Raw genomic sequence first — 16229 nt, forward strand, 5'->3', positions numbered from 1 at the left:
TGTGCGATAATGACGCCGTGTACCTGCGGGGATGCGATGTAATGCGCGTCCCCGCAGGTACAATATTGTAAAGCACTAAAAGTATCTGCATGCAGTAGTACATGTGATGCAATGCGATGTCCATTAGTAGCTATCAACTTTAAAAAAAAAAAAATCGTATCGCATCACACCCGCACATGTAGGGGGAGCGATGCGTCGCATCCCCCTACAAGTGCCAGAATCGCACGGCACATTTTAAAGCACAAAAACTACAGCCCCATATCTCAACGTGTATGGGCACCTTTACACTCATGCTGTAAGCATAACGTGCAAACAAGTTTCATTTCCTGTATCATTTAAGGCTAGAGGCTCCAAAATTACACTCTCCAAACACCCAAAAGCTGCATGTTTTAAGTAAATCCATGCTTGGCCACCGGTGACTTAATTAGTACTTCAGACAATTTGATTTAATTACCTGTGCTGAGCCATTGATTTACTTTAAACACACTTGTCTACTTTTGAAAACTAGTTTCAGGGAGATTATAGTTGGTAGTAGAATTTTGCACAGCGCCCCATGGAGGGGGCTTGTCATGCTCCTCCCAAAGGGCATGTCTAAATTCATATATGGAGAGATTGTGTACGTGGCACCTAGAAGCGTGGGTGTGTACCGCTACATCTGAGAGGAATCTTTTAAAATGACTTATATCCAAATGTAGATGAGCCCCAAAGCAGTTAGTAAGAGCTACTATGCTTGGTAAAGTGCTGGGAAATGGTGCTGATGATTCAATGTAAATGTTCCTACTGTATCTCTCATTCCTTTTTCCCCAAAAAATGTAACAGTGTAATGTGTGCTAGGTGAAATGAGGGATATTGCTAGAATAATGAGGGAGAGAGGGAGATTGCTGTTATTTTTAGGGAGTCTCCTGCAGAATGCAGGAGGGTAGGCAACTATGACTTTAAACCTGGACTGTTAAGGTGCCTTAAGAACAGCGTTTGGGAACCTCTGCTCTACGCCATAATGTAACATGGAACTTGTGGCTTCATGTCATGCGAGTATGCCTTAGGCACACCCTTGATGGAGAGGGTCATGTTGGGAGGTATAACTACCATAGGTGCAAGGGTTGCAGCTGCTATGGGGCCCATCATTACTGTCTAAGTAATATGTTTTACATATATTTATCACCATCAGTTGCTAAATAGGGGGCCCTTACAAACTTTTGCTATGGGGCCTATGAATATCTAGTTACGCCCCTGCTCTTCAGGAGGGACACAATGATCTGTTCCTGGACTTTCCTCTTAATGTATTATTACCATCACCTGTGTTGAAACACCTTTCTTATCACTTAATCTGTTCAACACAGGTGATGGCAATCATACATTGAGCAGGAAGAGCAGGAGCAGAACAATGGGGCAGATCAGTAGCGCACGCAGGGGGGGTTTCCGAATACCCAGAAACCCCCCCAGGAGTCTAAGGACCCTCTTTCAAGGAGTATAAGAATTTTTAAAATCGGACCTTGGGAACCGGAGATATTTGACTTCAAAGCAGTGGTCCCCATCCAAGCTTGTTAATTGCTGTTCCCAGTCAGATATTTCAGGTTCTGTCTGACTTAGAGTTTTTCTGAGGGTATATTCCAAAAGCTGGGACTCTCCTTCTTTGAAGGACACTAGAAGCTTGTCTCTACTGTTCCCAGAACCAGAGATATCAGCCTTCCAGCAGCTGGTTACTGCTCCAGCTCCACATACCTGGTATGTAGTTTTATATACTCAATTGCAGATTGCTCTGCCTCCTGAACTCTGATCCCCTAGTCCCCAATACCATTTGGTAGGTGAGATTCTCTAGTTATTAATTCCATTAAAATCTAAGAAATCTATTTCCGGGAACTGGAGATATCTACAGTCAAGCAAGTTGTCCTCCCACCAGAAAATTATGAATAATAAGCCCACTCCACTATACACCCCTCTTCTGCGTATTAAACATCCTCTACCACCCCGGAAGTTATGTATCAGGACCCCTTCATTCAGCCCAATGCCCCCTTCTCCCACCCCATCTCCCACCATCTGTGCAGAAAAGGGGTAATTAGTGGAAATTACTGATCCAGGCCCTACATGCTGAGCGGTTGATATAATACCCCCTACCACCCGCCGGACATCAAAGCTTCCGCTCATAGCACCCCCCACCCCTACCGCTGGAGGATCGGTAAGGGCCCCAATACATTGCTATGCCCAGGGGTCTACACTGCTGTTGACGCCCTTGTATGTATGTATGTATATATATATATATATATATATATATGTGTGTGTATGTATATATATATGTACAGTATATATATATATATATATATATATATATATATATATATATATATATATATAAATATATTTTTTTATTATTATTATTTATATACATTTGGTCTATCTATAATACTTTAACTGACCCGGCATATACTGGGTCACCTAAGTGTCCATCTCTGTGCTTTGCTCCGCCCCTCTGGAAACCCCCTTCTGAAAATCCTGCGTTTGCCCCTGCAGATGTACTAATCTGCCTATAACGTTTTGAGAATAACGAGTCCCGCTTCTCCAGCATAACGTGGAGAAGCGGGCAAACGTTATAGGCAGATGTATTAACCCCCCCAAAGCCGATAAGGAGAGCCGTTATCCCCAGCGTTAACGGCTCTCCTTATCGGCTCCCTCGCCGCCCCGCACATGCGCAGTCGCCGTTGCCCCCCCTGCCCGGCTTACTGGGCATGCGCGAGATCTCGCTAAAACCGCGAGATCTCCAGCGCAGCCCAAGCCAGACGCAGGGCTAGCGTTGTCCCCATAGTGGGGGATAGGACAACGCTAGCCCTGAGCTGGCGAAGCGGCCGGGGTGAATTAACGCCTTGAAGGCTGTTAATACATCACCCCGGCCGTTAATCCCTGGGGGGGATTGCAGGGACAGCCCCGCCGAGCGTAACTCGGCGGGCTGTCACTAGCGCACGTTAGGTGCGCTAGTAATACATTAGGACAGACGTAATCCCCCCCAGTTAACCAGCGTTAAGTGCATTTTTGCACTTAACGCTGGTTAATACATCTGCCCCATTGTGTCCCTCTTTGAATGGGAGGCCAGGCATGTCCAAACTATGGCCCTCCAGCTGTTTTGAAACTACAAGTCCCATCATGCCTTGACACGATTTTGCTATTAGGGGATGCTAAAACAATGGCAAGGCATGCTGGGATGTGTAGTTTCACATAAGCTGGAGTGCTACAGTTTGAACACGCCTGCCTTAGGCCTTAGGCAATTGCATCATGTGAATACAATTTAAACAGATATCTTTTACCAGACAGGTGAATCGGCCATCTCAATGTGTGGTACTCTTCATATCTCACCAATACAATTAATATATATTCATAATTATTATCAGTGGCGGTTTTTACCTATGGGCTGCAGGTAAAAGTAGTCACTGTAGTGAAGCGAGATGCAGTCTGTGAGACTGCTCTGGCTTCACTGTGAATGGCAGTGACTTCCTATTAGAAGTCTGACCTGCAAGTCACCAAGGCAGTCCCATTGGGAGGTGTTCCCTCCCTCCGGAACACCTTTCTGCGGGCTGCCGTGCAGAATTGCCAATTGCGCAGTACCTATATCGGTACTGCGCACATGCTGGTCCCGGTGCCTGTCATTTGTATTGTACAGGCGCCGGGACTATGATTACTACTATGGGCTGTTGCTGAAGCAGCCCATAGAAGCTGGCCGTATGCGCAGTATAGAAGTTTGTACTGCCCATACGCCAGTTCCGGTACCTGTCATCAGAGCACAGGCACCGGGAACTCTGTCTGCAGGGACCGGCGGCGACAGGGGGGGAGGGGTGCCTGCATTGCGATCAGAGGCAGCCCCCCTCCCCAGAAAAGGTAAGGGACACCACTGATAATAATAATAATAATAATAATAATAATAATAATAATAATAATAATAATTATTATTATAATAATAATAATACAGATCATGGGCCTAGCTGCAATTCTTAGCATCAATGGTATATCTATTTACATAGATATTTGATTATATAGCACTATAAAAACAGGTTTGTGACCAGGGACATACTGGGGCTTAAAATATGTCCTGGCATCCCATCCCTCCCAGATTCAAAATGTGACAGGGGTTTATTACCCTCGCCATATTCACTATTAAGTGACGGTGGTCATTATCTGCTGATCATTAACTCGGCTGAGCTCAGCTCAGATCTTATTCTCTGAAAAGAATTACATCAGTGGATAATCCATATTGTTCATTTGGATACTCTAAATCTGGACAGTTTTACATACACCATATTGGATGTTAACTATGGATGACTAATAGTTATATTGGTTTTACTGTTGCCCCTGTGAAGTCATGGCTACGACGAAACGCGTCGGACTATTTACATTAACCAAATGACATATTCTAGCAATCCACCAGAAACTATATTGTATTGACTTATTATAAATAATTATATGTAAAACTGTGTTCATTTGTTTGCCCAACGGGCGATTTTTATGTCATTTTTATCAATTTTATGTATTAAAGATCACTTGTGAATACCGTTGTTGGTACTTGTTTCCTAGCACGGCCACAATCGTGTGGATCGTGTACCTTTAAGTTAAGGTACACGATCCACACGATGGACCCGATTTCCTTTGAAATCAGGTCCATTTTGCCGGCAAAGGTACAAAATCGGGGGCATCGCGTCGGTCGGGACCATTAACATTGGTCCCGACGCGACCGACGCGATGCCCCCGATTTTTCCATAGGCTTCAATGTTAAAATATTTTTTAACATTGAAATCGTGAGGATAGCGTCGGTCTTGTGCCATTATAATGGCACAAGATGAGATGGACTTGATTAAGTCCATCTCACATTAAAAAAAATGTGAAAAATGTGAAATGGGCCAATATGACCCATTTCACATTATAGATGTCCCCGTCGTCACCCCACGATAGACGCCAACCCGAAGCGTGGCGAGCGCAGCGAGCCCGCGCGGGGCGGCGGTGCGCGTCCTCCAACCTTTTCATTCCCCTACTATCCACGTCGGCGTGGAGTTGAGAATATATAGTGTGGCAAGCGTGGTGAGCGCAGCGCGCCCCGCGAGGGGACGCGTATAACTTCACAGGTATACGCGTCCGCTCGCCACGCTTCGGGCTCGGTGGCTCGCTGCGCTCGCCACACTATATATTCTCAACTCCACGCCGACGTGGATAGTAGGGGAATGAAAAGGTCGGAGGACGCGCACCGCCGCCCCTCGCGGGCTCGCTACGCTTCGGGTTGGCGTCTATCGTGGGGTGGGGTTTACGTCGTAAAATTTGGGGGGTCTAGGGAATATTTTACATTGAATCCAATGTAAAATCGGGTCCCAGGGACCCGATTTACATTTGATTCAATCAAAAATCGATCGCATCGCATGCGACCAAATTGCATGCGATGCGATCAACGCGATTTTTCCGACACGACCACCCCGATGTAAATCGGTGTGGCCGTGCTAGGAAACAAGTACCCAGTTGTTTTATTGCTCTAGCACCCTCTGAAACACCCCCTTCTCTTTCATATATTTATCTTGGATTCTGTCTAACAGAAGATCCATCAGAGGTACTGCTCCACAAAATTTGAGTGCAGATTGGGGACCCTCACATTATATATATATATATATATATATAGAATATTTGTAAGGAGGGCACTCACCAATTCGCAGTTAAAACTTCATATTTATTCAAACCTTTAAAATATTGAACATCAGGGTGTTGTCAACGTTTCGGTCCGCATTTCAGACCTTCTTCAAGACAGAACATGCAGCAAGAGATCTTACTCCAATAGAGACCTAATTGATACTGGTTCCATGGTGAACTTATATACCCACCCACTCAGGAAATGCCTTATTCTGACCAATATGCAGTCCTTTAACCTAATTAGGCTAAAATCTTTAGAAACAAACCTTGCTCAACACAAATCCCCAATACATATCCATTAGTTACATCTCCGAAAATCACATCATTATAGCTATGCCTATTAAGTAATAAACTGGCGTTATTATGTCAAATAGAGTGTACTGGCGTGCGTTCCAAATCAATGGAACGCACCGCCATTTTGTTTCCTTTATTCACTATACACCACGTCTGAGTATATTAATGTCTCCATTCGGCCCCCACCTAAATAGCAAGCGTTCCACTGAAGCTACTTAATAAATCTTTAACCCGCACCGATATAAGTATGGCAGTATCCTCACACGTTAACTCCGATGATCGCGTCACCTACTGTACAAATGACGCGAGTCTGTTTAGAGCCGGAAGCCGCCTGTACTTTGTGTACAGCGGTCTCACGGCAACACAAGTCCCTGCATCTAGAGTAAAGACAATCGCGTCACGTAGTGATGACGCGAATCTACTCAAAACCGGAAGCCGCCTGTACTTTGTGTACAGCGGTCTCCCGGTAATATAATGGGTATTCACTATCTACCCCCATAGTGTTAGTCAGTAACCAAGCAACGGGCTAATCCAGCCCTATTGTATTGCGTCATCAAGGGGTGGCACCAGTTGCATAGCAACAGTGGATACGCTGCTATGAGAGGCTGAAAAATAGTAGTCCCTAATGTTGTAATCACAAAAAGTTTTTATATGTATTATTCCATCAGAAGTTTAGGACACTATATTTTTGGTAATTAAAAAGATATGATACTAAAGCGCAATAAATCTCATATGCTATTGCAAATTTCATTATCATAGCAGATATATACATAGTCTACTGGTGTTATTCTATGGAAAGGGTATACAGTTCACCATGGTCCCAGCTGCATATATACAAAACAGTTCAATAAAGACACACAATATACAAACATTACAAAAGACAAAAAGAGTCACCCCATGGGTATATTTACCTAGAGAATGAAAAAAAATTTTTGTTTAAGAGAGCAAAAAAACTATGTTATCTAGCTCTCCCTGCTCCATTGTGTCCACCTACAAAAAAGGGGGATCAATCAAGAAAAATTGTATTTTTTAGAAAAACTTTTTATATGAAGAATCCTTCAATGTCCACCATATACGGTATGTATGTCTCAAGCCACCAGATGTGGTGACTTCATTGTTGCACTTTAGACACCAACCCAGTTCACAGGAATACACTGTAGGGCAAATGTTCATTGAGTCCCTTTGGTGAACATGTGTCGAGTCGCTGTATCCATTTTAGCTCTCTTTGTTTCAGGAGCTTCTCCCTATCACCCCCACGTCCTGGGGCAGGAATGTGGTCGATAATCATACTCTTCAAACTTGCCACTGAGTGACCCTTTGCTAAAAAGTGGCGGGCCACTGGCTTGTCTGAACATTTCTTCTCGAATGCCTCCCTAATTGACCGTCTGTGGTTGGCCATTCTTTCACGAAATGTCCTCGTTGTAAGACCAACGTAGTAGAACCCGCATATATATATATATATATATATATATATATATATATTTTTTTTTTTTTTTAATTATCTCCCCCCTGCAGTTACCCATTGACCAAGCTGATACTGCCTTTACTCTGTGTTTTGACAGTGTAATATTCTCCCATGCAGTTTGCGGCCAGTAATGACAAGTGTCCAGGGCCCCCCGAAGGCTTAACCTGGCACTGATTACACCCTCCACCCCAGTGGCATTAATCACACAACTCCCTAGTGGCAATAGAACTCCCAGTGATACCTTCGAATGTCCACACAGTATCTACCACTGTAACATTAAAAAACAAAACATCTTGTATTACAAAAGTTATGAATGGTTAATCTCTGCCAAGGCCATATTAGTGATTATATGTATATGAACAAGTTGAGTAAATTTACGCAATTATTATTATTATTATTATTATTATTATTATTATTATTGTTATAATTGGTCAGTATTTCAATAGAATTTCCATTGCCATAATTGTTTTCACATCAATATCTATTCATTTTATTTTTTACCTGAACTTCATCCTCTTCAATAAGAGTCTTCAGTTTTCCCGGTGTACTTGTGATTTGTCTCAACATTTGAGGTTGGTCAGTCTGGATATCTACAGGCAGAAAACATTATTGATGAATTCATGGCTAGCTACCATAAAGTTCAGAGCCCACCATGATTCTATTGACATAGGCCATGATTGACATAGGCCATGATTGCAACATTTGTTTATGAATACAGTGAATATCGACTTATTCTGTAACACAAAATGTTCTTAAGACTAGCCACAAATGGTGCTTACAAAGCACTCCTCAATAGGCAAGTACACTAACCTCCAAAGGGGTACACATTACAATTTAGCAGTGGGGTGAGTCACATGGGACATACAGTATATGGGGAAACTTAAAAATTCCATCAGAATCCCTTTCAATATATCTTATTAAATAAAATAAACAAAACAAAATAACTGTATAGTGGGAATTTTTTTTAATTGAAAATGAGAATCGTAAAGTTTTTATTTTTATAGGGATGGAATATTGTTTATCGTGTAATATCTCTCTGGATCCCGGTCATTTGTTTGTATTGCTTTTCTTTTCTGTGAACAAGAAGCAATATGTTGGAATGAAATTGCTCTCTGACTGAGACAGAAAAGGTTCCTGAACAGATCGATCAATTTGTCTGAAGGATAATGGTTGGAATGAATAATAATCGTTACAAGGCAGATTCTAGAAAGAGGGAACAACAAGATGCTCACTGATAAAATAAAATAAAAAATCATCATTTAAATATTGTCGGACAGGGGTGATTGTCCACAGCACGAAGATCATGGGCAACACTCAAACATATAACGTACAAGTGCAATCCATCCTCATTCTGGACCCAAGTTATTAATCAAGTGAGGAGTTTAGTGCTGTGGACGTTATAACCTGTTACTCACAGCTGGTACATGTAACATAGGCTCCCAACTATAAGCCATTTGCCCGTTTCTTTTAAATTCAGTCCCATGGGGCTGTGAACTAAAATATGCAATGAATGAGCAACCTGTGGCTATATAGGGTGTGGCTGCCCAAGTTCAAAGGCCATCACATTGGAAAATTGCTGGCATCACTCTTTTAATTACTCCTTATTGATTTGACCCATAACGGATATCATCCCAACTACACAATGCTACAGAACATGTACGTATATTTAGAAAAGAATATTGACAATGAGCAGTTCTGATTATAACTATGGGCCTTATTTTGGTTCATTCTTTCTGACAAAATCCTTCTTAGATGGGCAAAACCATGTGCACTGCAGGTGGGGCAGATGTAACATGTGCAGAGAGAATTAGATTTGGGTGGGGTTTTACTTCAAAGTGAGATCTATATTGCAGTGTATAAATAAAGCAGTCAGTATTTTCCCTGCACAGAAACAAAATTACTCACCCAAATCTAATTCTCTCTGCACATGTTACATCTGCCCCCCCTGCAGTGCACATGGTTTTGTCCATCTAAGAAGGATTTTGTCAGAAAGAATGAACCAAAATAAGGCCCTATATGTATATTATCTGAGCCAGAATGGCAGGTGCTTGCAGTGTAAAGAATCATAACACAAAGTAAATGAGTTTCCCAGCACATTCTCTGTATCCAAACCTGTCTGTTTGGATTCTTCAGGCAAAATGATTTCACATAAGCTTCCTGCCTCACTATCATCATCTTCAATTAGGTCTTCTTGGGCAGGTTTCCTTAGCCCTTCTGTCAGCTTGGATAACATTTTGTACTGTAAATGGGAAGCACAAATATCCATTGACCATTACTGACAAACTTTACATTTAATATAGTTGCTCACTGTAGGGAAACATGCCTTCTTTGCTTGGTTAGTGGACACCGATGGAGCAGTTTTAATTGGGTCCAGTCTGAGATCTTTAATGCTACTTACTAATCTCTTGTAATCTGTATTATTTCAGGTGTAATAAAATGTATATCCATAGCCAGAGAGGGTACAGTATGTGGCACATATACATAACAAGTATTGTTATTATCAGTCATTCAGCTTCAATAGGCTACGAGGGGCCATCCAGCACAGGGCAAGACCGCCCTACACACAGGTTCCCGCCCTGCTATAAACCCACAAACATTTTGTGGGCACATTGCTATTTAGTAAAGTGCTTGCACAGTACCAGCTTCCCAAACTACAGTTCAGTTTTAGTATGTCATAGTCCTGATGCAGACCAGTTCAGTCCCAGTCTCTCTCTCTACTCCGGTTCCAGAGGGATTCTCTATTATATGCTATTTATCAGCTTGACACACAAGCACCAATAACAGTAGTACCATTTAATCTTAAAGAATTCTCATCTTACATTGTTCCCTGCTATAGTTACTACCTGGGTGAAGGAACGGTACTCTTTACTTAGAACGGCGCCCACGATTTTGATCGTGGGCATCGTTAGTAAAAAATCGCGGGCATTGAATGCACTAAAAATCGGGTGCGATGCGACCGACGCGATGCCGATTTTTCCATAGGAAACAATGTTAAATGGCCCACAGAGGCCAAATAGGCACCCTGAAGTGTGAAATGGCCCCCACAATTGTTAACGCCACCCCACGATCAACGTGAACCCGAAGCGTGGCAAGCGCAGCGAGCCCGCGAGGGGTGGCGGTACGCGTCCTACGACCTTTTCATACCCCCACTATCCACGTCGGCATGGAGTTGAGAATAGAAAGTGTGGCGAGCGTCGTAGGACGCGTACCGCTGCGCTCGCCACGCTTCGGGTTGACGTTGATCGTGGGGTGGCGTTAACAATTGGGGTGGCCATTTCACACTTCAGGGTGCCTATTTGGCCTCTGTGGCCCATTTAACATTGTTTCCTATGGAAAAATCGGGTCAATTGAGGCATTGAACAGGAAAATCGGGTCAATTGAGACATTTAACATTGTTCCCTATGGGAAATCGCGGGCATCGCGTCGGTCACATCGCACCCGATTTTTTAGTGCATTCAATGCCCGAGATGGCCGCGATGGGCGCCCTTCTAGGTAAAGAGTACCGAAGGAACTTTACTGAGCCACCAAGTGTCCTGCACCCCAGCCACGGTCCAGCTCCTGGCAGTCCAAGTGCAAACATATTTGGCAATGTCCTTGTTCACACAGAAAAAAGTGAGTGACAACTAGCACATAATAAGTAGAAAGGGAGGTGTCATTCACACATTTGATAAATGGGGCCAATACATTATAGAATTTGATATGTGCAGTACAAAATGTTCTGTAAAAAAAAAGTTTATTTAAAACCTCACTATCACAACATCCATGACCATAGCTAGCAACCACTTTTGGTAAAAGATAAATGATTTGCCTCTTTACCTCTTGCAGCTTGTCCATTATGTCCAATGTTTGCTTCAGCTTGATCCCCAGTGCTTCTAAGTGGTACATAATTGTGTCATCATCTGTTATAGCCACGCTGTTGCTTTGATAATCATGCTGTTGGTCTAAGGCACATATTTAGAAAAGCATTAATATGTTAAACAGTAGTAGCTTGAACACTTAACTGCCATAAAAAAAATTATTAAAAAATTACAGTAGATAGTGGTTTTGGTGATCAATTTTATGGGCTGATGTATTAAGCTTAATAAAGTGATAAAGCAGTGATAAAGTGATAGGTGATAACGCTCCAGTCAATCAACACCTAAATGTAATTTTTTTTTTAAACAGAGCGGATTGGCTAGTGCATTTTATCATCTCTTCCATTCCATCACCACTTTATCCATTTACCAGGCATAATACATCTGCCCCAGTCTGTAACAGAGACTTGATCTCTGTCCACATTATCTCTCTCCAAAGCTAAGTAAATAGACTCCTATGTTCCATAAATTACTATGGACCTTTAAATTCAGTTGACATACAGCCTTTGGCTATTACACAACTTGTTCTAAAATTCTTCTCAGTATAATCTATAGGACCTGATTGGCACAAAATTTTATCTGTCCTCACTATCCAAAGCTTATTAACCACTTCAGTGGTATGCCCGGAAATTTTCCAGGGTCAGCTGCACTGCCACAGTGAGCTGTCCCGGAAAAATTCCGGGCACACCAGCAATATAAAGGTGTGCGCCAGTGGTGCCTGCAGCATCACTTCTCCGGGCAGAAGAAATAACCAGGGTTATATTTCTGAGCGCTTGGTAATGTGTGTTTTCTCTAAAAAGCAGCTGCTTTAATTGAGGATAGTCAGTCTTTGATACAGCTGCTACCTACAGCAGGGAAACGCGTTAGGTGTTTTATTGGATCCCTCCATACAACTGGAAATATTGGCTAAAACAGTCCCCAGACCCATCGCATATCGGTGCGGATTCTTCTTCTCAGACCCCTCCCCCCTCCATTTTAATATTGTTGTGCTATCATTGTTATATTCATTTTTTATATTTTAATTAAAATAAGTCTTATTTTACTGTTGTGCAGTGCTGCTTTCTATGCTCCTGGGATATTGACATCAGCATATTCTTTGTATGTTTTTCACCTCTCTGGGCACCCCCCAGAGTGGTTGCTCCCCTTCCCCCCTCTGCTCCCAACTCCTCCCCCCCACCCCACCCCCCGCGGGACACTGCCGTCCCCAGATGGGAATACAGTCTGGAGGTATGTGTGTGTCTTAGCTTCCCCTATGTAATGGAATTTATTCACATAACTACATTACTAGTAGTATTATAGTGTCACAGTAACTGCTGATATTAAATGCAGTTTAACGAACTGAAGGGTTGCAAGAGCAACAAATACTTATCTTTTGTAAAAACATTGTATTATATATGCTGGGATCTAGCAGAATAAATCAGCCCCATGTATATGAGAAACATAAACAATATTGTGGGAATGCACATAGACATTCTTGGTGTAACTGGTCTGCCAGATTATTAAGATCCCATTTCTCCCAGTACAACAGTGACATCATTGCAATTAGGCCCAGAATGTAACATGGTACTGTATGTTTATTCAGACACACTAACATGACCATTTTCCCTGTCACATTCTAATCTTACAATTAGAGTGATTTCCTTTGTCTCTATTCGCTGTCTGTTATTATTATGCAGGGCTCTATGTAAATGTGGAGTCATAATTAGATGTTCAGATTCACACACTCACAATGCAGAAAAGATCACTGGAGGCATCCCGAGCACAGAGGAACAAGTCATAAAGAACTAATAATAGCCATACGTGGTCTGGCATTTGCTACTATACAGTGAAGCAAATCACTATAAAATTATAACAGAATATCCATTCATTGATAAGTATTTTATTATTGAACAAAACATGCAAGTAGATTGTAACCTTAAATATTTGTATCCTTGTACAGTGCATTTGGAAAGTATTCACACCGCTTTTTTCCCACATTTTTTTATGTTACAGACTTATTCCAAAATGGAATAAATTATTTTTTCCCCCTCAAAATTGTACACACAATACCCCATACTGACAACTTTAAAAACAATTTTGGGAGATTTTTGCTAATTTATTAAAAATAAAAAATCACATGTACATAAGTATTCACAGCCTTTGCTCAATACTTTATTAAATTATTATTTAGCAGCAATTCCAGTCTCAAGTATTTTTGAATATGATGCCATAAGCTTGGCACACCTATATTTGGGCAGTTTTGCCCATTTCTCTTTGCAGCACCTCTCAAGCACCATTAGGGTGGATGGGAAGCGACGGTGCACAGCCGTTTGCAGATCTCTCCAGAGATGTTCTATTGAATTCAAGTCTGGGCTCTGTCTTGGCCACTCAAGGACATACATAGAGTTGTCCTGAAGCTACTCCTTTGATATCTTGGCTGTGTGCTTAGGGTTTTTGTCTTTCTGACAGATGACCACAATCTCTGTACATTGCTTCATTTATTTTCCCTCTATCCTGACTAGTCTTCCTGCCACTAAAAAACATCCCCACAGCATGATGCTGCCACACCCATGCTTCATTGTAGGGATAGTATTGGCCTTGTGATGAGCGATGCCTGGTTTCCTTCAAACATGACACCCGACATTCATGCCAAAGAGTTCAATCTTTGTCTCATCAGACCAGAGAATTTGATTACCTTCAGGTGCATTTTGGAAATCTCCAGGTGGGCTCCCATGTGCTTTTTACTAAGGCGTGACTTCCATCTGGCCACTCTACCATACAGTCCTGATTGGTGGATTGCTGCAGAGATGGTTGTCCTTCTGAAAAGATTCTCCTCTCTCCACAGAGGAATGCTGTAGCTCTGACAGAGTGACATTGGGTTCTTGGTCATCTTCCTGACTAGGGCCCTTCTCCCCAGATAGCTCAGTTTAGACTGCCAGCCAGCTCTAGGAAGAGTCCTGGTTGTTCTGAGCTTCTTCCATTTATGGATGTTGGAGGCGAATGTGGTCATTGGGACCTTCAAAGCAGCAGATATATTTATGTACCCTTTCCCAGATTTGTGCCTTGGTACAATCCTGTCTCGGAGGTCTACAGACAATTGATTCACTTCACACTTGGTTTGTGCTCTGACATGCACTGTCAAGTAGTGTGGCCCATCCCGGGATCGAGGGGATCCCGGAATTTGGCCTAAAAAAGTCTGGGATTTAAATCCCGGGATTGGCGTATACAATCCCAGGATTAGACTGTGCATGCGCAGTCTAATGCCGGGCAGCGTCTGAGCACTCGCTCAGCCGCTGCCCAGCTGTTCCCATAACCTGACCCCGGCGTGAGGCCTGCGTAGTGTGACAGTAGAGGTCACGCTGCACAGGCCACACGTCACCAGTCACTGCCCGCCTCTTCTTCGCCAGCCCGCCGGCCTGCCTCCGCCCGCCCGCTGTCTTCTAAGGAGGTGCACTTGCCGGGAGGCACCGTGCACCCCAAACCCACTCCTGGCCGCCTGCCCGCTCCCTAATGTAAGTAAATGTGCGGGTCGGCCAGTGTGGGTTTAGTGCTAATAATGGGATTTTTGGTGGGGATGCCAATCCCGGGATCCCGGGAATGAGCATTTTTCAATCCCGGATCCCGGGATTGAAAAATTGCCCCAGGATTGGCATCCCTACTGTCAAGTGTGGGACCTTATATAGACAGGTGTGTGCCTTTCCAAATCAACTGAATTTACCACAGGTGGACTCCAAATAAGCTGTAAGAACATCTCAAAGATGATCAGTGGAAACGGGACACACCTGAGCGCAATTTTAAGCTCCATGGCAAAGGCTGGGAATGTATACACCATTTCTTAATTTTTTTTTTTTAAAAAGAGTATTTATTTAGATTTTCTTATTATGCACATATACAGATCATATAAAAACGAAGCAACAACCTTGACATTACATATACTCTATGATACCTCATTGTCCCTTCTTCACATTACATTTCATTACCTTTCCTATCTTCTTACGATATGTTTCTCACTTCTATTATACATTCATCTATTTTACTTCTTCCCCCCCTCCCCAAGTGGTACCTGTCCTTGTGCCTCCCCTCGTTCTCTTTACTTTTGGTTTTCTTTAGAAGTGTCCCTTAGCTACTTCTGGGTTCCCTACTTTTTCCTACCTGTATTTATCTTCCCTAGCACCCTACTATCCATCTATATATCCTCTGTGCTTTAGGTCCTATATATTATATAATTTTTTTTTATTTTTAATCATAACCTCCCAAAACTTTTTTGGGTGCTTTTGTAATATCTGGGCTCCCGTTTTTCTTATGAGACCGCGTCCGCTCGCCACGCTTCGGGCACTATATAAAATCAACTCCATGCGTAGTTGGATAGGAGGGGTATGAAAAAATGGGGTTCATTTAACATGGGAGCCCAGATAATACATAAGTACCCTTTTTTTTCACATTATCATTATGGGATATTGTGCATACAATTTTGCAGGAAAAAAATGGTTGATTCCATTTTGGAATAAGGCTGTAACATTACAAAATGTGGAAAAAGTGAGGCGATGTTAATACTTTCCGGGTGCACTGTAAATGTATTTATCTAGTACAAGTGCTTTTATCTTAAATCACCACTGCACACTGCTTAATATAGTGACACTATACAATTCAGGGGGGAGGGATCCGCTTACTAGCTACAGCATTGTATCTGCTATATAATATATGGTGTATGCCTTTGGGAATAGAAATCTGAAGAGGTTTACTATATATATAAACACTTTAGCACACATGCCCAAAAAATAAAAGGTTTATGTTTCTGGAAATTACTACCTAATCAATATGTTGTACAGTACTAAAGACTAGAGTTGCTAGTGTTATTGATCAGCATATAAGGCATGGTCACATAAAACAATTATGACAGAAAGAAAGAAAAGAGATAGCATTTCCATCACTGAATTATGTTAAATGAAGTTATTTAAAAGGGAATTTCAGTAAAATACCCATCA

The 16229-nt window shown here is 42.3% G+C and overlaps 1 protein-coding gene across 3 annotated transcripts in view; it reads right to left on the minus strand.

The window, feature by feature from the left end:
* LOC146064079 (uncharacterized) overlaps positions 1-16229 on the minus strand; it is a 251126-nt gene that overhangs the window by 217476 nt on the left and 17421 nt on the right. For all 3 annotated transcript variants that reach the window (XR_014471743.1, XM_083177154.1, XM_083177153.1), the window contains exons 9-11: positions 11228-11352; positions 9524-9650; positions 7913-8001 (exon numbers count right to left, since the gene is read on the minus strand). Coding sequence is in view for 2 of the 3 variants with exons in the window: in XM_083177154.1 (XP_083033280.1) it covers positions 7913-8001; positions 9524-9650; positions 11228-11352 (341 nt within the window). In the remaining variant the exon portion in view is untranslated. The remainder of the gene's footprint in view (positions 1-7912; positions 8002-9523; positions 9651-11227; positions 11353-16229) is intronic.

The sequence above is a fragment of the Crinia signifera genome, chromosome 3, assembly GCF_055691185.1.
Source record: "Crinia signifera chromosome 3, ASM5569118v1, whole genome shotgun sequence".
NCBI classification, from domain to species: domain Eukaryota; kingdom Metazoa; phylum Chordata; class Amphibia; order Anura; family Myobatrachidae; genus Crinia; species Crinia signifera.